Here is a 20,496-nt window from a genome sequence, read left to right as displayed (position 1 = left end):
TCCTACATAGTCAGGTTAATTGAATGGAAAAGTAAATTGCAATTGGAACTTCCTTGGAACTGCGCGTTCAGTTTAGAGTTTAGTAGAAATGCAGAAGGAACTAGGAACTCAGGGCAGTGAAACATCTGAATCAGCAGATATTGATTTGCAATTAAAGCAACTCATGCTTGAAGAACTTATGAAAAAATCACTGGAGCTAGAAATCCAAATGTCAGGAAAAGATATGGGAAGTCCATTGGAATTAAATGGAAAGGGAAGGCTTGTTGGGCTTCAGGTTGGTACAACATTGAGGGCTGAAGGGCCCGTACTGCTCTATGTTCTATGAACTGGAGCCACAAGAAAGACCATAGAATCCCTACAGCATGGAAACAGGTCATTTGGCCCATTCTTGGCCCCTGAAGAGCACCCCACCCAATCCCTTGGCTAATCCAGTTTGCTTGCACGATTTAGCTTGGCCAATCCACCACACAAGGAGAACATGCAAACTTCACAAAGACAGTCACCTAAGGGTGGGATTAGAACCTGCATCCCTGGCGCCGTGAGGCAGCAGTGCAAACTGCTGAGCCACCATACCACCCCAGCAGAGGGAGAGGTTTTAAGCTTAACGTGATGCAGGCAGTAAAGGAGACTTCAGAAGCCAAAGAGGGCATTGATGTGGAAAGTCCCAGCCATAATCTAAAGTACAGAAAGGAAGTGTTGCTGTTTGTACAGGCCCTACCAGAATTTCAGGAATAGGGATGTGGCGGCATTCTTTATGATTTGAGAAGGTCAGTGACTCAAATGAAGTAACCAAAGACAAACTGAACCTTGCCCTTTCAGGGCAAGTTGAGCAGTAGAGAGCATGAAATTTGTGCACCACTCTCAGTAGAGGTTCTCACTGATGGTGGCACTGTGAAAAAGGCTACTCTGCGTGCGTATGCAACAGTGTTTGGAACAAATCAGCAAAAAAGTTCCAAACTTAAGGAAACAGTCAGGGTAAACCTAAATTGAATCTGGAAGGGATAAGTAGTTTTAAGAGGTGGATCTGAGCTTTAGGAGCTGAAACCACATGTGAACTGCTTGAAGATATTATTCTCTTGTTTGTCTTTGTCTCTGCATTGTCTTTGTTTTAAACAGCCTGCATTAGCTAGTCATGACCCACTTGAAAAGAATTGAAAAGTTCTGAAGAATTTTGATGAAGACCAGAGGGTTATAACTGCAAGACATGGAGCAGCAAAGATCTGATCCATTAAACTAAACCTTTTCTTGCCATCAGCCTCATAAGTGCTGTCTGTGGGGAGATTGCACATTCTGCCATGTCTGCATGGCTATGGTAAATTGCCCCTAGTGTTCAGGGATGTGCAGGCAAAGTGGATTAGCTGGGGGAAAATGTAGGGTTACAGGGATAGGCAAGGGACGTGGGCCTGGGTGGGATGCTCTTCGGAGGGTTGACATGGACTTGATGGGCCGAATAGCCTGCTTCTGCACTGTAGGGTTCCACAGATTTTATGAAGAGGGCAGAAAATGAGGTAATGAAAGCGAAGCAGGAAAGAAGCAAGTCAAGAGTGGATCATTTGATTAAATCTTAAACGTTTGTGATGACACCAGGAGAATTGGAGATCGAGTGTTGGTGCGTTTTACCAAGGTGGTGAAATAGCACGTGGAAAATAGAATACAGAACAATACTCCACAGGAATGGACCTCTCGATCCCGAACATGACGCCAAATTAAACTAATTCCTTCTGCCTGCCCTTGGTCCACATCCCTCCATCCCTTACTTATTCATGTGCTTATCTAAAAGTCCATTAAATGCCCCTTTTGTATCTGCCTCCAGCACTACCCCTGCAACAGATTCCAGACTCCTCCACCCTCTGTGTCAAACACTTGCCCTTCACATCCCCTCTCACCTTAAACGCATGCTCCCCACGTATTAGACATTTCAACTCTGGGAAAAAGATTCTGACTATCAACCTTATTAGCGCATTCCATAATTTTATTGACTTCTATCAAGTCTCTCCTCAGCCTCTGCCGCTCCAGAGAAAGCATTCTGAGATTTTCTAGCCTCAGATCCAGGCAGCATCCTGGTAAAAAAAAAAGCTACAAGCACAGAAGATACTGGAAAAGCTCAGCAGGTCTGGCAGCATCTGCGAAGAAAAGAAATCAAAGTTAACGTTTCGGGCCCAGTGACCCTTCCTCAGAACTGATGGTGGCTGGGAAAACGTCAGTTTATCTGCAGAAAATAGGGAGGTGGGTGGGGTATGGAGTAAATGATAGGATAGAGCCCAAAGAGAGAGAAAGGCAGTTGGACAGACAGAGGAAATGGGAACTGCAGATGCTGGAGATTCCAAGATAATAAAATGTGAGGCTGGATGAACACAGCAGGCCAAGCAGCATCTCAGGAGCACAAAAGCTGACGTTTCGGGCCTAGACCCTTCATCAGAGAGGGGGATGGGGGGAGGGAACTGGAATAAATAGGGAGAGAGGGGGAGGCGGACCGAAGATGGAGAGTAAAGAAGATAGGTGGAGAGGGTGTAGGTGGGGAGGTAGGGAGGGGATAGGTCAGTCCAGGGAAGACGGACAGGTCAAGGAGGTGGGATGAGGTTAGTAGGTAGCTGGGGGTGCGGCTTGGGGTGGGAGGAAGGGATGGGTGAGAGGAAGAACCGGTTCGGGAGGCAGAGACAGGTTGGACTGGTTTTGGGATGCAGTGGGTGGGGGGGAAGAGCTGGGCTGGTTGTGTGGTGCAGTGGGGGGAGGGGATGAACTGGGCTGGTTGAGGGATGCAGTGGGGGAAGGGGAGATTTTGAAACTGGTGAAGTCCACATTGATACCATATGGCTGCAGGGTTCCCAGGCGGAATATGAGTTGCTGTTCCTGCAACCTTCGGGTGGCATCATTGTGGCAGTGCAGGAGGCCCATGATGGACATGTCATCAAGAGAATGGGAGGGGGAGTGGAAATGGTTTGCGACTGGGAGGTGCAGTTGTTTGTTGCGAACTGAGCGGAGGTGTTCTGCAAAGCGGTCCCCAAGCCTCCGCTTGGTTTCCCCAATGTAGAGAAAGCCGCACCGGGTACAGTGGATGCAACGCATTCCGGATACAACGCATTATCCTCCGACACTTCCGCCATTTACAATCCGACCCCACCACCCAAGACATTTTTCCATCCCCACCCCTGTCTGCTTTCCGGAGAGACCACTCTCTCCGTGACTCCCTTGTTCGCTCCACACTGCCCTCCAACCCCACCACACCCGGCACCTTCCCCTGCAACCGCAGGAAATGCTACACTTGTCCCCACACCTCCTCCCTCACCCCCATCCCAGGCCCCAAGATGACATTCCACATTAAGCAGAGGTTCACCTGCACATCTGCCAATGTGGTATACTGCATCCACTGTACCCGGTGCGGCTTTCTCTACATTGGGGAAACCAAGCGGAGGCTTGGGGACCGCTTTGCAGAACACCTCCGCTCAGTTCGCAACAAACAACTGCACCTCCCAGTCGCAAACCATTTCCACTCCCCCTCCCATTCTCTTGATGACATGTCCATCATGGGCCTCCTGCACTGCCACAATGATGCCACCCGAAGGTTGCAGGAACAGCAACTCATATTCCGCCTGGGAACCCTGCAGCCATATGGTATCAATGTGGACTTCACCAGTTTCAAAATCTCCCCTTCCCCCACTGCATCCCTCAACCAGCCCAGTTCATCCCCTCCCCCCACTGCACCACACAACCAGCCCAGCTCTTCCCCCCCACCCACTGCATCCCAAAACCAGTCCAACCTGTCTCTGCCTCCCGAACCGGTTCTTCCTCTCACCCATCCCTTCCTCCCACCCCAAGCCGCACCCCCAGCTACCTACTAACCTCATCCCACCTCCTTGACCTGTCCGTCTTCCCTGGACTGACCTATCCCCTCCCTACCTCCCCACCTACACCCTCTCCACCTATCTTCTTTACTCTCCATCTTCGGTCCGCCTCCCCCTCTCTCCCTATTTATTCCAGTTCCCTCCCCCCATCCCCCTCTCTGATGAAGGGTCTAGGCCCGAAACGTCAGCTTTTGTGCTCCTGAGATGCTGCTTGGCCTGCTGTGTTCATCCAGCCTCACATTTTATTATCTTGGACAGACAGAGGAGTTGCTAACGATCAGGCTGGGAGGGGGAAGAGTTGTTAATGGGGACGGTTAGTGACTAACAACAGGGGGAGCGTAGTGGCAGGCTGTGTGGTAACGAGATAATAAAATGTGAGGCTGGATGAACACAGCAGGCCAAGCAGCATCTCAGGAGCACAAAAGCTGACGTTTCGGGCCTAGACCCTTCATCAGAGAGCTCTCTGATGAAGGGTCTAGGCCCGAAACGTCAGCTTTTGTGCTCCTGAGATGCTGCTTGGCCTGCTGTGTTCATCCAGCCTCACATTTTATTATCTTGGAATTCTCCAGCATCTGCAGTTCCCATTATCTCTGATACTATGTGGTAACGAGGCCTGGTGTGTGGGGTTGTGGGCTGGGACATGGGAGCATTCAGGTCCTAAAATTATTGAACTCGATATTGAGCTCGGAGGGCTGTAGGGTCTCCAAGTGGAAAATGAGGTGTTGTTCCTCCAGCTTGCGCTGTGCTTCACTGGAACACTGCAGCAAGCCAGAGACAGAGATATTGAAGTGACGGGCAACAGGTCGTTCAGGGTCTTTTTTGTGAGCAGAATGTAGATGTTCTGCCAAGCAGTCACCAAGTCTACGCTTTGTTTCCCCAATGTAGAGGAGACCACATTGTGAGCAGCAAATGCAGTAGACTAGATTGTGGGAAGTGCAGGTGACGTGTTGCTTCTCCTGGAAGGTATGTTTGGGCTCTTGGATGGTGGGGAGGGAGGAGGTAAATGGGCAGGTGTTGCACCTTCACCGGTTACAGGGGAAGGTGCCGTGGGTCTGTAGGGGAGGTGTTGGGGGTGAAGGAGGTATGGACCAGCGTGGCCCGGAGGGAATGGTCCCTGCGGAAGACAGACAAGGGAGGGGAGTATGTATCTGGTGGTGGCATCTTGCTGGAGGTGGCAGAAATGGCATCAGATGATCTTTTGGATGTGGATGCTGGTGGGATGGTAGGTAAGGATAAGGGGAACCCTATCGCTGTTGCGGGAGGGAAGAGAAGGGGTGAGGGTGGAAGTGCGGGAGATGGGTCGGACCTGATTGAGGGCCCTGTCAACAGCGGACCTGGGGAATCCTCAGTTGAGGAAGAATGTGGACATTTCGGAGGTTCCCTTGTCAAAGTTGGACTTATCTGAACATATGCGATGGAGACAGAGGAACTGAGAGAATGGTATGGAGTCTTTACGGGAAGTGGGGTGTGAGGATGTATAGTCCAGGTAGCTGTGGGAGTCGGTGAGTTTGTAATGGATATTAGTGGCCAGTCCATCCCCAGAAATGGAAATAGAAATGTTGAGGAAGGGAAGGGAGGAGTCAGAGATAGACCAGGTGAAAGTGAGGGCAGGGTGGAAATCGAAAGCGAAATGGATAAACTTTTCCAATTCCGGACGAGAGAGGGAAGCAGCACTAATGATGTTACCGAATGTACCAGAGAAAGAGTTGTGAGTGGGAGCCAGAATAGGCCAGGAACAAGGAACCTTCCACATGAAGAGGCAGGTGTAACTAGGGCCCAGGCAGCATCCTTGGTAAATCTCTCCTGCACCCTCTCCAAATGTGGTGACCAGAATTGGATGCAATACTCTAAGTGTGGCCTAACTAAAGGCTTATACAGCTGCAACGTGACATCCTGACTCTTGTATTCAATTCCCTGATCATTAAACGCAAACATGCCATTTGCCTTCTTTACCACCATTTCTACCTGTATGGTCACTTTCAGGGAGCTATGGACTTGAACACTAATATCCCTCTGTACATCAGTGCTGTTCAGAGTCCTGCCACTAACTGTCTACTTTTCCTTAACATTTGATCTCCCAAAGTTCAGCAGTTCACACTTACCCGGATTAAACTCCATCTGTCATTTCTCCGCCCATGTCTGCAACTGGTCTATATCTCACTGTGTCTTTTGACAACCTTCTACACTATCCACAGCTCCACTGATCTTTTTACTTTCTAAAGATCTTCAGGATCCCAATTAACATTCTTCCCTCAACTAAGAGAAAGCTGCTAACTTTCGATCAACAAACCAGCTCGGTGAGCGAACAAACCACAACACCCACAAAATGAGCTACAAATCTACTCTAAAACCTTCGAGGTGCTAACTGCTTAGCCAGTTCTTTTCAGTTTTGGGTGTGGTCATCACTGACAAGGCCAACATTTGTTGTCTAACCTTGAATTGAATGGCCTCCTTAGCTCTTCAGGGTCAACCACATTGACATGCATCTGGAGCCACGTGTAGGCCATACTGGGTAAGGAGGGCAGATTTCCTCCCCTAAAGGAGATTAGTGAACTAGCTGGTCTTTTACTGTGGGGTTCCATTGTCAGTCTGATTGAGATTGGCTTTCATATCCCATATGAAGTGAATTGGAATTCCAGCAACAGGCACAGTGGGATTTGAACTCAAAGCCCCACGGAATTAGCTGCGACTCTGGGTTTCCTCATTCAGTGACATTGTCATGATAACTATCTCCCCGGTTGCCTGTGACAACCCACTGAGCATAAGTCAAGAGACGCCACAGCCTAGTGAGTATTATCACCAAATTATTCATCTAGGTTAGAACCCTGCCACAGCAGATGGTGGAATTTGAATTCAGTTTAAAAAAAATATGGAATTAAGAATCTAATGATGACCATGAAACAATTGTTGTAAAAACCCGATTGGTTCATTACTGTCTTTTAGGGAATGAAATTGCCATCCTTACCTGGTGTAATCTACACGTGACTCCTAACCCACACCAATGTGAGTGATTCTTAGCTTCCCTCTGGGTAATAAATGGAACTTAACCAGCAACACCCTCATCACTGGAATGATTATTTTGAAAAATTGCATTGTTTGTGCTAATCCACTTAGTTAATCCACCAGTTATCCACTTCAAAGTGGAACGTTCTTAAATAATGCTAAAAGATACTGTAATTTATTTTACAGCGTTGTTTGCTTTAAAAGAAAATTGGATAAATGTGTCTCCATATGCTCAAAACGATTGAATAAGACTCTCGGCATTTAATACAACAGAAAATACTCAAACACTCAGCAGATCTGGCAACAGGTGTGGAGGCAGACTCAGAGTTAATATTTTCCTAAGGCCATAAGAAATAGGAACAGAAAGACGCCATTCAGCCCCTTAAGCCTGCTCCACCATTCAATAGGATGATGGCTGATCCGATATCCCTCGCGTGCGCTTTCCTGCCCTTTCCCCATACAAGAATCTACCTACAGGTATGTCCGCTATAACACGTGTTTCATTAACATGAATTGGCTGTAATGTGATTGATGAATAGTGGATACTGTTTGGATAACGCAAACTTTCTGCTGTATGTGTGTAGTGATTTCCTATTGTGGTTTCCCTGTAACATGATTTTCCATAGTGCAAGGTCTCATAAGAATGCAACAATCATGTTATAGGAGAACTATCTGTATCTCTCATTAAATATACACAAGGACTCTGCCCTCACAGCTCTCTGTGACAGAGTTAAAAAGACAACTCTCTGAGAGAAGTAATTCTTCCTCATCTCAGACTTAAATTGGTGCACCTTTACTCTGAGACCATGTCCTCTGGTCCTAGACTCTCCCAAGAGGTGAAACATCCTCTCAGCATTGACCCTGACCAGCCCCTTAAGAATCTGTTATGTTTCAGTGAGGTCACCTCCCATTCTTCTAAACTCCAGTGCGTAGAATCCCATCCTGTTTGGCCTTTGTTCATAAGACAGTCCCTCCTCACTGGGGATCATCCAAATTAACCCTTCCTGAACTGCCTCCAATGAAATCATGTTATTCCTTAAATAAGGCATCCAACACTGCACTCAGTACTCAGATGTGGTCCCTCCAGCGCTTAGAGTTATAGTTATTGAGTTGTACAACACAGAAACAGACCTTCCGGTCCAACTAGTTCATGCCAACCAAATAGGCTAAATTATTCTATTTGCCAACATTTGGCCTATAACCCTGCAAATCCTTTATATTCTTGTATACATCCAGATGCCTTTTAAATTTGCTAATTGTACCCGCCTTCATCACCTTCCCTGGCAGCTCATTCAGTGAGACATCCCTGCTCATATACTCTAACCCCCTTAAAACCAGGGCCAACATTCCATTAGCCTTCCTGAGTAGCTGCTGTCCCTAAACCAGCCCAGTTCGTCCCCTCCCCCCACTGCACCACACAACCAGCCCAGCTCTTCCACTCCACCCACTGCATCCCAAAACCAGTCCAACCTGTCTCTGCTTCCCTAACCGGTTCTTCCTCTCACCCATCCCTTCCTCCCACACCAAGCCGCACCCCCAGCTACCTACTAACCTCATCCCACCTCCTTGACCTGTCCGTCTTCCCTGGACTGACCTATCCCCTCCCTACCTCCCCACCTATACTCTCTCCACCTATCTTCTTTTCTCTCCATCTTCGGTCCGCCTCCCCCTCTCTCCCTATTTATTCCAGCTCCCTCTCCCCATCCCCCTCTCTGATGAAGGGTCTAGGCCCGAAACGTCAGCTTTTGTGCTCCTGAGATGCTGCTTGGCCTGCTGTGTTCATCCAGCCTCACATTTTATTATCTTGCTGTTCCTGTGCACCAGCTTTCTGAGCTTCATACACAAGTTTCCCCAAGTTCCTTCATGTCGCAGCTTTCTGCAGTTTTCCTCCGTTTAAATAATAATTCTGTTCTTTTGTTCTCATTCCCAAGGTGAACAATTCCACATTTTCCCACATTGCACTCTATTTGCAAACTGTTTGCTCATTTAAGTAACCTATCAATATCTCTCCATAAACTGTTTCTATCCCTCTCACAACCTGTCTTTCCAACTATTTTTGTGTTATCTGCAAATTTGGATACAAAACATTCACTTCCTTCCTCCAAGTCATTAGTATATAGTGTAAACAACTGCAGTTCCATCAGCAATCCCTTTGGAACCCCACTGGTCGCGGGTCACCAGCCTTTAAAAAGAGCCCTTTCTCCCAACTCACTGTTTGCTGCCCTTTAGCCAATTCTCTGCCTGTGCCAATATATTACAGTCGGTCCTGATATAATGCATATTTTTTCAATGCGTATTGGTTTTAAAGTGATTGAAGAATTATATAACAACATTTGTAGAATGTGAACTTTTCTGTCTTGGCTATAATGCAATTCAATTCCCATTACTTTAAATGACACTGTTATTCCACAATTTTCTTAGAACATGAGATCAGATGAGAACAGAACTGTCACGTTATATCAGAACCGACTGTACCTCCAACACCATGGGCTCTTGGTTTATAACTAAACCTCCTGCGAGGTGCCTTGCTGAACGCCTTCTGAAAGTCCAAATACAACACATCTACTGGTTCCCCTCTATCCATTCTGGTTGAGATTCGCTCAAAAAACTCTAATACATTTGTCAAACACGATTTCTCTTTCATGACGCTATGCTGACTCTGCATGATTAGATTATGCTTTAGCTTCCTTAATAATTGATTCCAACATTTATCCAACAATAAATGTTTGGCTAATTGGCCTATAGTTACCCATTTTTTGCATCTCTCCCTTTTTATCTTCATTCATTCACGCTGGCTAGGCAGCATTTATTACCCATCCTGCCAGAGAAATCATTCCTGCTAATCTCCTGCCTAACTCGCTTCAGTTAATTCTATCCTCATTTCATTGTAATTCCCTCACAGCAGTTAAGAGACAACTACATTGCTGTGAGTCTGGAGTTACATGTAGGCCAGACCAGGTAAGGCTGGCAGTTTCCTTCCCCAAAGGACATTAGTGAACCAGACGGTTTTTCCTACAATCAACAAGGGATTCATCGTCATTAGTAGACCCTTTAATTCAGATATTTATTGAATTCAAATTCCACCATCTGCCATGGCAGGATTTGAATCCGGGCCTCCCGAACGCTATCTGGGTTTCTGGATTAATAATCCAGTGACAATATCACGAGGCCATCACCTCCCCTGAATGGGGGTGAATTATTGAATAGGCATGTCACATTAGCAATTTTCCAATCCTTTGGTATGTCTCCAGAATCCAACAATTTTTGGAAATTTATAAGCAATGCATCCACTATCTCTGTAGCTACTTCTTTGAGGATCCTAGGATGCATGGCACCAGGGCTTAGAGGTGTGGCTGCCTTTGATCCCATTGGCTTGTCTAACCTGACTTCTCTAGTGATGGCAATAATACTTAATTTCCTTATCCATTTGTTCAGTATGAATGGAATGTTCAAACTATCGTGCATCACAAAGGCGGATAAAGAATATCTGTTTAAAGCCTCTACTGCTGCTTTGTTCCTGAAAACTGTCTCCCCAGATTCATTTCCTAAGGGGGCTATGTTCACATTGAACTCTCTCTTCATTTTTATACATTTAAAGAAGCTCTTACTGTCAGCTTTTATGTTCCTTGCAAGTTTACCCTAGTTGGGTTTTTTTCTGTCTCTATTAATTTTTTAGTCATCCTTTGCTTGATGCTGAATTCACCCCAGTCTTCAGGGCTATCTTTCTCCTCCCTTCACACTTTCCCTTTAATGTTATCCTTAACTTACTTGGTTAGGAATGGTTTTATTCTTCTCTTAGAATCTTTTGTTCCTTGCTGGCACGTATTTTTGTTGAGAGTCATGAATTACCTTCTAAAATGCCTGGCACAGCTTACTTACTGTCATTCCCGCTAATCTACCTGCCTAGTACACTTCTGTTAACTCTATCCTCATTTCATTGTAATTCCTTTTATTTATGTTAAACACATTTGTTTCCAACCCAAGTTTCTCACACTTGAACTTGCTCAAACTGAAAATTAAATTCTAACTCATTATGATCACTATTTCTGAGAAGATCTTTTACTTGGTTTCCTCACATTGCACGGACTGACAGAGAGGTAAACTTTTTACTAGCCAGTAAAGTAAATATTCTAGACTTCCAGTATCTGTGATGTTGGTTTTTACTCTAACTTTGCAAACTACTGAAATACTCTTAACATAGTGATCGCTTTCTAAAGCAGGCTTCATCCTACGCTGAAGCTATGTGTTACACCAGAGTCAAAGCTGACTCTTTCATAATGCTCCTTCTGGACTCAGATCAGAATCTGATTCTGCAACCAAGTGTAAATACAAGAAAAGAGCTTCACAATGAATTGCACATCAGCTCCTTCTAGAGGTCTCATCACTGCATCTTACCTGAACAGGATACCGATCAGAGCATTCCCCTCCGGACCTGAAGTTTTTCAGAACTGCCCCAATTCCAGCACATAATGAACCCTGTTCATTCAATACCCCGTGCTTTCGGACCCAGGTATGCACCTGGCTATGTTGAACCTCAACTTTAAAATTCTCAGTCTTACTTACAAACCCCACATGGTCTCTCCCTCGCTAAGCTCAGTAACCTCCTCTCGCTCCACCTGCCTGGAAGGTTGTTCTGTTCCTCCAATTCCAGCCTCTTGAATAGCCCAATTTTAGTAAATAAAAACTGTAAGAACTGTGGATGCTGTAAATCAGGATCGAAAACAAAGTTGCTCAGCAGGTCTGTCAGCATCTGTGAAGGTAAAAACAGAGTTAATGTTTCAGATCTGGTGTCCCTTCAGGACTGCAGAACTCCACCACTTCCTTTGGGAATTCATTCCACACCCAAGTCGCCCATTCGGTAAAAAAAAAATTGCCACTTATGTGTTTTTTTAAATCTCTTTCCTCTCATCTTAAAAAAATGTGCCTTCTAGTCTTGAAATCCCACATCCTAGGGAAAAGATAACAGTCATTAACTCTATCAGAGATAATGGGAACCGCAGATGCTGGAGAATCCGAGATAACAAGGTGTGGAGCTGGATGAACACAGCAGGCCAAGCAGCATCAGAAGAGCAGGAAGGCTGACATTTTGGGCGTGGACCCTCTTCAGAAAGGGTTTAGGCCTGAAACGTCAGCCTTCCTGCTCCTCTGATGCTGCTTGGCCTGCTGTGTTCATCCAGCTCCACACTTTGTTATCTCAGATTCTCCAGCATCTGCAGTTCCTACTATCTCTGAAACAATATATCTGTTCTTATTCCACTCTAGAAGTAGAGCATGAAGGTCAAAAGGTTGTTCTTCGGACGGGAGGGAGGGATGGAAAACTATACTGTCCCCCAAGGGTCGGTGCCAAATGCCATCACTGCTTTGGGTGCATGTAAATAGTATGGATACTGGAATGTGGAATAAAATTTCGAGACTTGCTGATGATAGCAACTTTGGAGGTGTGACAGATAGTGAGGAGGTTAAGAATATCCTGCAACAGGATGTTAGATAGACTGGTACATTGGCAGCAAAGTGGCATATGGGATTTAATACAGAGGAGTGCTATGTGATACACTTTTGCAGAAGGGATAAGGAAAAGCAAATAGACTCAATGGCACAGTTCTAAAGAGTTTATGGGGACATAGGGAGCAGGGGGTGCAGGTGTATTAATCGTTGAAGCAGGCAGGATACATTGAAAGGCTAGCTAGCAATGTAATGAGATCTTCGATGGAGGTAATGAATGTAAAATTAGGGAAGTTGCACTGAACTGTTACAAAGCTCTTGTTACTTCACAACTAGATATTATGTCCAGTTCTGGTCATCGTACTTTAGGGAGAATGAGAGGGTTTTTGAGAGGGTGCAGAGGAATTTTAATAGATCTGAAGCAGTAGAAAAATAGCAGGGTTTTGCTAAAATTATACAAGACATTAGTCAGATCACAGCTGGAATAGTGTGAAAGTTTTGGGCCCCTTATCTAAAGAAAGACTGAGATGGGCGTTATTTCGGAGAAGGCCCACTAGCCTGGTCTGGATATGGAGGGACTTATGAAGAGAGATTGAGTAGAATCATAGAAGAAAATCGTAGAATCCCTACAATGCAGAAAGAGGCCATTCAGCACGTTGAATCTCCAACAACCCTCCAAAGAGCTTTTCACCCCAAATCCAGTCCCTTACCCTAGCCCCATAATTACCTAGCCTAATCTACCTAGCCTGTACATCCCTGGGCACTATGGTCAATTTAGCATGGCCAACCCACCCACCCTGCACATCTTTGGACTGTGGGAGGAAACCGGAACACCCGGAGGAAACCCACACAGACACAGGGAAAATGTGCTAACTCCACACAGATAGTCACCTAGGCCTGTAATCGAACTGAGGACCTTGCTGCTATGAAGAAGCTGCTTGGCCTGGATCGTTGAAATACGGAAGAACAAGACGTGAATTATATCAAAACATTTTGGGGACTTGACAGGGTCAATGTGAAGAGATTGTTTCCCCTTGTGGGACAGTTAAGGACAGGAGGGCAATATTTTAGAGTAAGGGGCCACACATGTTTCTTACAGAAATGAGGAGGAATTTCTTGTCTCAGAGGGATATGAATCTGTGGAATTTTTTATTGTAGAGCGCTGTCAAGGTCATTTAGTATATTCAGGCTGAGGTAGACAGATTTTTAATTAGTGAGAGAATCAAGGGTTATGGGGGAAAGGCAGGAAAGTGGAGTTGAGGATTATCGGATCAGCTGTGATCTCGGATGGTGGAGCAAACTCGATGGGCTGAATGGCCTGCTTCAGCTCCTACCACTTATGGTTTACAGTATTTGGACAGGTTTGGATAAAATAGACAAACAAAGCTGTTTCTTTTAGCTCATCTTATGAAGAGAATACGACATATGTTTAAGATTATGGGGTAAGAGGTGGATGGGGATGTGAGAAACAATGTGACATTCAGTTAATGACCTTTAACTGCTGCCACTGAGGGGCTGCTAACAGGGATAATGACCAGTTTCAAAAGGAGGCTGATGGCTCCTTGAGGGAAATAAGTTTTCAGTCGTGGATTTGGAGCAGGGAAATGGACCTCAATGGACTGAAATTGATTCCTAATCTCGGTATCGTCCGTAACCTTTGTTGTTCACATCCTCCTGCACAACAGATTCCATTCCCTATTACCCTCATGGTCACTGAGCATCACTGACTCCAGCTTCTTTTACTCATGGATGGGTGTGTGCTTGTTGCTGTCTGGCCCAGCATTTATTGCCCATCCCTAGATGCCCTTGAGAAGGTGGGGGTGAGCTGCCTTCTTGAACCACTGCAGTCCATGTCCTGTGGGTTGACCCAAAATGCCATTAGGGAGTGAATTCCAGGATTTTGACCCAGCGACAGTGAAGGAATGGTGATATATTTCCAAGTCAGGATGGTGAGTGGCTTGGAGGGGCACTTGGAGGTGGTGGTGTTCCCATGTATCTGCTGTCCTTGTGCTTCTAGGTGGAAGTAGTCATGGGTTTGGAAGGTGCTGTCTGAGGATCTTTGGTGAGTTTCTGCAGTGCATCGTGTAGATGGTACACACTGCTGCTACAGAGCGTCGGTGGTGGAGGGAGTGAATATTTGTGGATGTGGTGCCAATCAAGCAGCTGCTTTGTCCTGGATGGTGTGAAGCTTCTTGAGTGTTGTTGGGGCTGCACCCATCCAGGTAAGTGGGGAGTATTCCATCACACTCCTGACTTGTACCTTATAGATGGTGGACAGGCTTTGGGGCTCAGGAGGTGAGTTACTTGTTGCAGGATCCCTAGCCTCTGGCTTGCTCTTGTAATCACTCTATTAATGTGGCTAGTGCTGTTCAGTAGTGTTACACCTACAATCCCTCCCTGTCTGTGCCCCAATCCCAACACATAACGAACCCTGTCCTTTATCACATTAGTACTTTTGGATTTATGGTGTAGGCTACAGGTTAAGCTGTACCTGAATTTTAAAATTCTGAATCTGCCCGTGGTCGCTCCCCTGCTGAGCTGCGTAATCTCTTCCAGCTCAAGCACCTTCTGAGATCACTGCATGCTTTTAATTCCAACCTTTAGAACACTCCTGATTGTAATCTCTGAAATATTGTATCTATGCTTGCTGCTGCCTTGAGCCTTCTCGAAAATTCTCACCTCTCTCTCTCTTTCTTTAGGAGGCTCAGTGAACAATTTTTCCATTAGATCACCTGTTTGAATTATCCCGATGTTGGGGAGAGTAAGGAAGTTGATGGCGAGAGGCAAGATAGCGAGCGAATAAAGGTGGAAGGAAGTGTAGAGACAGCTGGAGATGGAGGGATTGGGATTAGTAAGGGTAGGGCTAGGGAGGGAGGGGAGCTGTCAGAGGGAGGGTAGAGACAGAAACTGAGAAGGAAGGAGGGAGAAAAGGGAGAGTGGGCAGGAGAGGAAGAATAGGGAGAGGCATGGAGGGAAGGTAGGAAGAGGTCGGGAAATAAGGGAGAGAAAAGAGGAGAGAGTGGGCAGAAGGTAGGGAGGGAGACAGAAGAGGAGAGAAAGAAGGAAGGACAGAGGAGGGAGAAGAAGGGACAGTGGAGGAGGGATAGGGGAGAGAAGAGGGAGAGTCATAGTGTCATACAGCATGGAAACAGACAGTACTGTCCAACAAATCCATGCCATCATAATACCAAACTAAACTAGTCCCCCCTACCGGTGCTTGGCCCATATTTGTCCAAACATTCATTCATGAATTTATCCAAATGTCTTTTAAACGTTGTAACTGTATCCACTACTTCCTCCAGAAGTTCATTCCACATATGAAATACTTTCTGTGTAAAAAACGTTGCCTTTGTGTCCTTTTTCAAACTTTCACCTCTCACCTTAAAAATATCTCTCCTAAATTTGAACTCCCCCACCTCAGGGAAAGGGTCCTTGTCATTTACCTTATTGATGCCTCTCATGATAAACCTCAGTTGGGTCAGCCTGAGCCTCCTACGCTCCATGCAAAGTAAGTGCCAGCCAATCCAGCCTCTCGTTATAACATAAACCCTCCAGTCCCAACAACAGTGCAAATCTTCTCCCCACCCTCTCCAGTTTAATAGGATGACCAGAATGGAGGAAGAACTGGGAGAGGAGCGGGACAGTGTGAGGACATGTAGAGAGAGAGAGTGGGGACGGTGGGGGAGGTGGATTAGAGAGGGGGAGAGAACTGTGATGAGGAGAGGGGGAGTGGGGAGAACAGGGGAGAGGTGGGGGGGAGAGGCAGAGAAGGGGGACGGGGAGAGGGAGAGAGAGGAAAGGGGGTCTGGGGATAGAGGGAGAACAGGGGGAGAGGGGAGACAGGGGAAGAGGGGGGCGGCAGGGAAGAGGGAGATTGGAAGGAACGGGAAGAGGCGGGGGAGAGGCAGAGAGGGGGTCAGGGGAGAGGGAGAGAGGTGGGGCAGTGAGAAGGGGGACAGGGAGAGGGGGGACGGGGGAGAAGGGGCACAGGCGAGGGGGGGACAGGTGGGAGAGGGGGGGAGGGAGAGAGAGGGGAGGGGGGGCAGGGAGAGGGAGAGAGGTGGAATGAGGAGAGGAGGACGGCGGGACAGGTGGGAGAGAGGGGGGAGAGTGAGGAGGGAGGTGGGGGCAGGGGTGAGGGTGGGACAGGGGAGAGAGGAGAGGGGACAGGGGAGACAGCAGGGGTGCAGGGTGGGAGGGGGGAATGGGGAGAGAGGGGAGGGGACAGGGAAGAGAGGTGGTGAGAGAGAAGGGAGGCGGAATGGGGAGGGAGGGAAACTCAGTGCGTGAGGCAGTGAGGATAAAGCGGGATACGAGGGCGGAGTGAGGATCGGGGACGCGCAGGGATGAGAGGGCGCGGTGCCGCCAGCCTGTTAAATAGAGAGTGAGTGAGAGAGACCCAGATAGAGACAGAGGGACAGAGAGAGAGACAGAGACAGAGACAGAGACAGAGACAGGGACAGGGACAGGGACAGGGACAGGGACAGGATGACCAGCTCCGGCGCTGTGTTCGGTCGCTATAATGTGGCTATCGTGCGGGATCTGGCGGATTCCCTGGGGGAACAGGCTTTGCGGATGAGCAAGGAGGAGGAGCAGAGTGTGGATATGGAGAAGGCTCGGCAGGAACACAAGTTTTACACCGATACCCTGCGCTACCAGCTCGGCCTGGAGCTGAAGGAGTTGCCGGCAGTGGCGAGCCTCCCGGACTGTGTGTTTGTAGAGGACACTGCCGTGGTATGCGGGGACACCGCGTTAGTGACCCGGCCCGGGGCCCCCAGCCGCCGCCCAGAGGTACCGTGACCCCCAGCCAGCCCTCTGCACTCATCCCCGCCATCCCCACTGTCCATCTTCATCCTCACTGTCCATCCTCATCCCCACTCTCCATCCCCATCCCCACTGCGCATCCTTATCTTCATTGTGCATCCTCACAGTGCGCCCCCACCCTCACTGTGCGCCCCCACCCTCACTGTGCGCCCCCACCCTCACTGTGCGCCCCCATCCTCACAGTGCGCCCCCACCCTCACTGTGCGCCCCCATCCTCACAGTGCGCCCCCATCCTCACAGTGCGCCCCCACCCTCACTGTGCGCCCCCACCCTCACTGTGCGCCCCCATCCTCACTGTGCGCCCCCATCCTCACTGTGCGCCCCCACCCTCACTGTGCGCCCCCACCCTCACTGTGCGCCCCCACCCTCACTGTGCGCCCCCATTCTCACTGTGCGCCCCCACCCTCACTGTGCGCCCCCACCCTCACTGTGCGCCCCCATCCTCACTGTGCGCCCCCACCCTCACTGTGCGCCCCCACCCTCACTGTGCGCCCCCACCCTCACTGTGCACCCCCACCCTCACTGTGCGCCCCCACCCTCACTGTGCGCCCCCACCCTCACTGTGCGCCCCCACCCTCACAGTGCGCCCCCACCCTCACAGTGCGCCCCCACCCTCACTGTGCGCCCCCATCCTCACTGTGCGCCCCCACCCTCACTGTGCGCCCCCATCCTCACTGTGCGCCCCCACCCTCACTGTGCGCCCCCACCCTCACTGTGCGCCCCCACCCTCACAGTGCGCCCCCACCCTCACTGTGCGCCCCCACCCTCACTGTGCGCCCCCATCCTCACTGTGCGCCCCCACCCTCACTGTGCGCCCCCATCCTCACTGTGCGCCCCCACCCTCACTGTGCGCCCCCACCCTCACTGTGCGCCCCCACCCTCACTGTGCGCCCCCACCCTCACTGTGCGCCCCCACCCTCACAGTGCGCCCCCACCCTCACTGTGCGCCCCCATCCTCACTGTGCGCCCCCACCCTCACTGTGCGCCCCCATCCTCACTGTGCACCCCCACCCTCACTGTGCGCCCCCACCCTCACTGTGCGCCCCCACCCTCACTGTGCGCCCCCATCCTCACTGTGCACCCCCACCCTCACTGTGCGCCCCCACCCTCACTGTGCGCCCCCACCCTCACTGTGCACCCCCACCCTCACAGTGCGCCCCCACCCTCACTGTGCGCCCCCACCCTCACTGTGCGCCCCCACCCTCACTGTGCGCCCCCACCCTCACTGTGCGCCCCCACCCTCACTGTGCGCCCCCACCCTCACTGTGCGCCCCCATCCTCACTGTGCGCCCCCATCCTCACTGTGCACCCCCACCCTCACTGTGCGCCCTCACTGTGCACCCCCATCCTCACTGTGCGCCCCCATCCTCACTGTGCGCCCCCATCCTCACTGTGCGCCCCCATCCTCCCTGTGCACCCCCACCCTCACTGTGCACCCCCACCCTCACTGTGCGCCCCCACCCTCACTGTGCACCCCCACCCTCACTGTGCGCCCCCACCCTCACTGTGCGCCCCCACCCTCACTGTGCGCCCCCATCCTCACTGTGCGCCCCCATCCTCACTGTGCGCCCCCACCCTCACTGTGCGCCCCCACCCTCACTGTGCGCCCCCACCCTCACTGTGCACCCCCACCCTCACAGTGCGCCCCCACCCTCACTGTGCACCCCCACCCTCACTGTGCGCCCTCACTGTTCAACCTCTCCATTTACCCTCACCCTGCATCTACCCAACATCATCCTCCATACTTCCGTGCTGTTTCCATCTCTCCCTCCATTCGGCATCCCTCATTCCATCCTGCACATCCTAAGCCTTGGTCCCATCCTCTTTAACCATCTTCCATTCCACCCTCCTGCCCTGCCTTTGTTCAGTTTTCTTCCCATTCACTCTATCCTGTATCCACTCTCCCTCCTCTACTTTCCCCTCCATTCTCTCCCTGCCTTTTTCCTGCAATTGCCCCAATCTTCCCCACCCCAGCAGCTTCCTGCCTCCCACCCCCCACCTCCTCCCATCCCCCTCACTTCTATTTTCATTCATTCATTGAAACCAAGAGCTGTCTGGGCTTCCATCACCCTTCAACCTTTCCTCTTTCTTGTAGGTTCGTGAGCTGTCCTGTGGCTTTCACCTTCTCAATCCTTGCCCTCTATCTCTTCCCTTTCAATCTCTGCTTATCCTGCTCACTCTATCTTTACCATTACTCACCTTCATTTTATCCCCTCATTCTTTCACTCTGTGTATAAATTGCAGAATAAGGTGAATGATGTATCAATTCAATTATAAACCTACTGAATTAAGATACTTCTTCCTAAGACCTTAGGAATTTAAGTCGATGTTTGCTTGATAACTCTCCCTGCAAATCTGCGCTTTGATCATAGATTTTGATAACTTTCTATTGAAATTGAGTTAATTATTTCCCTTTGTGTAGTGGATGCTTTTTGATTATTAACACAGTTTTGCGATTGAGTAAATGGTAATTACTGATGCGGTGTGGAATCAATTTAACATATTTCTGAGGTACTGACTGCTTTGAAATTTAAAACATGAAAGAATCTAAGATAACAACTTTGAAATCATTTTATTTCAGAGATGTAAAGGGCAAGGTAGTTACTGGGAATGATTTAGCCTTTAAAAAGATAGCTATTTGAGAACGGTTACAATCTCACTGAGAAATTATCAACTCTCATTGCAAACCTTTTGTCATTGTGATGAAGCTGCCTAAGATAGGGACCCACAGTTTTCCCATTATTGGACATTAAGTGAAGCTTGGCATAATTCAAAGACTAGACCCTCAGCTTTGAGCAAAAAAAAATTTACAATTGCAGATGCTGGAAATCTGAATCAAAAACAGAAATTGCTGCAGAAACTCAGTGGGTCTGGCAGCGAGTGTGGAGAGAAAGCAATTAATATTTTGAAATTGTTGAACTGAAATGTTCTGAAGAAGGGTCTCTGGATGTGACATGTTCATTCTGTTTCTCTTTCCACAGATGTTGTCGGACCTGCTGAGTTTCTCCAGCATTTCATTTGTTTCAGCTTCTTTGTCTTTGAGTAAGAGATTCAACCATTTCGGGTCGTGAGGGAGAGATACTTTCTAGGCTCAGAGGGTAGTGAATCTTTGGAATTCTCTACCCGAGAGGCCTGTGGAAGTCAGTCTTTCAACATACCATACTCATGATTGGCATCAATGGTTGTCTGGGTACTTGGGTATTTAAGGGGTGTGGGGACAGTCTGGGTTGGCAGAAGAAGATCAGCCATGAACTTGTTGAATGGTGAGGTGGGCTTGAGTCGCTGAGTGGCTTGTTCCAATTCCAACCTTTTACGTACAGTGTTCCTGAGCCAGTGGAATGTCGATAGACCTCAGCAGTGTTGGAAAGGTATCATAATTTGAAGC

At 48.7% G+C, this 20,496-nt stretch overlaps 1 protein-coding gene across 2 annotated transcripts in view; it reads left to right on the top strand.

Moving 5' to 3' along the window:
• The window catches only part of ddah1 (dimethylarginine dimethylaminohydrolase 1), a 147,403-nt gene that overhangs the window by 13,604 nt on the left and 113,303 nt on the right, over nucleotides 1–20,496 (top strand). The window contains exon 1 of one of the 2 annotated variants that reach the window (XM_059648171.1): nucleotides 16,582–17,078. The exons of the other annotated variant lie outside the window; for it this stretch is intronic. Within the exon in view, the coding sequence (XP_059504154.1) occupies nucleotides 16,776–17,078 (303 nt within the window). The 5' untranslated portion in view covers nucleotides 16,582–16,775. Of the gene's footprint in view, nucleotides 1–16,581; nucleotides 17,079–20,496 lie in introns of those variants that run through there. 2 annotated transcript variants of the gene reach the window in all.

The sequence above is a fragment of the Stegostoma tigrinum genome, chromosome 8 (genome assembly GCF_030684315.1).
Source record: "Stegostoma tigrinum isolate sSteTig4 chromosome 8, sSteTig4.hap1, whole genome shotgun sequence".
NCBI lineage: Eukaryota > Metazoa > Chordata > Chondrichthyes > Orectolobiformes > Stegostomatidae > Stegostoma > Stegostoma tigrinum.
Note: the sequence above shows the minus strand (reverse complement) of the source record. Positions and strands in the feature narration are given on the sequence as shown.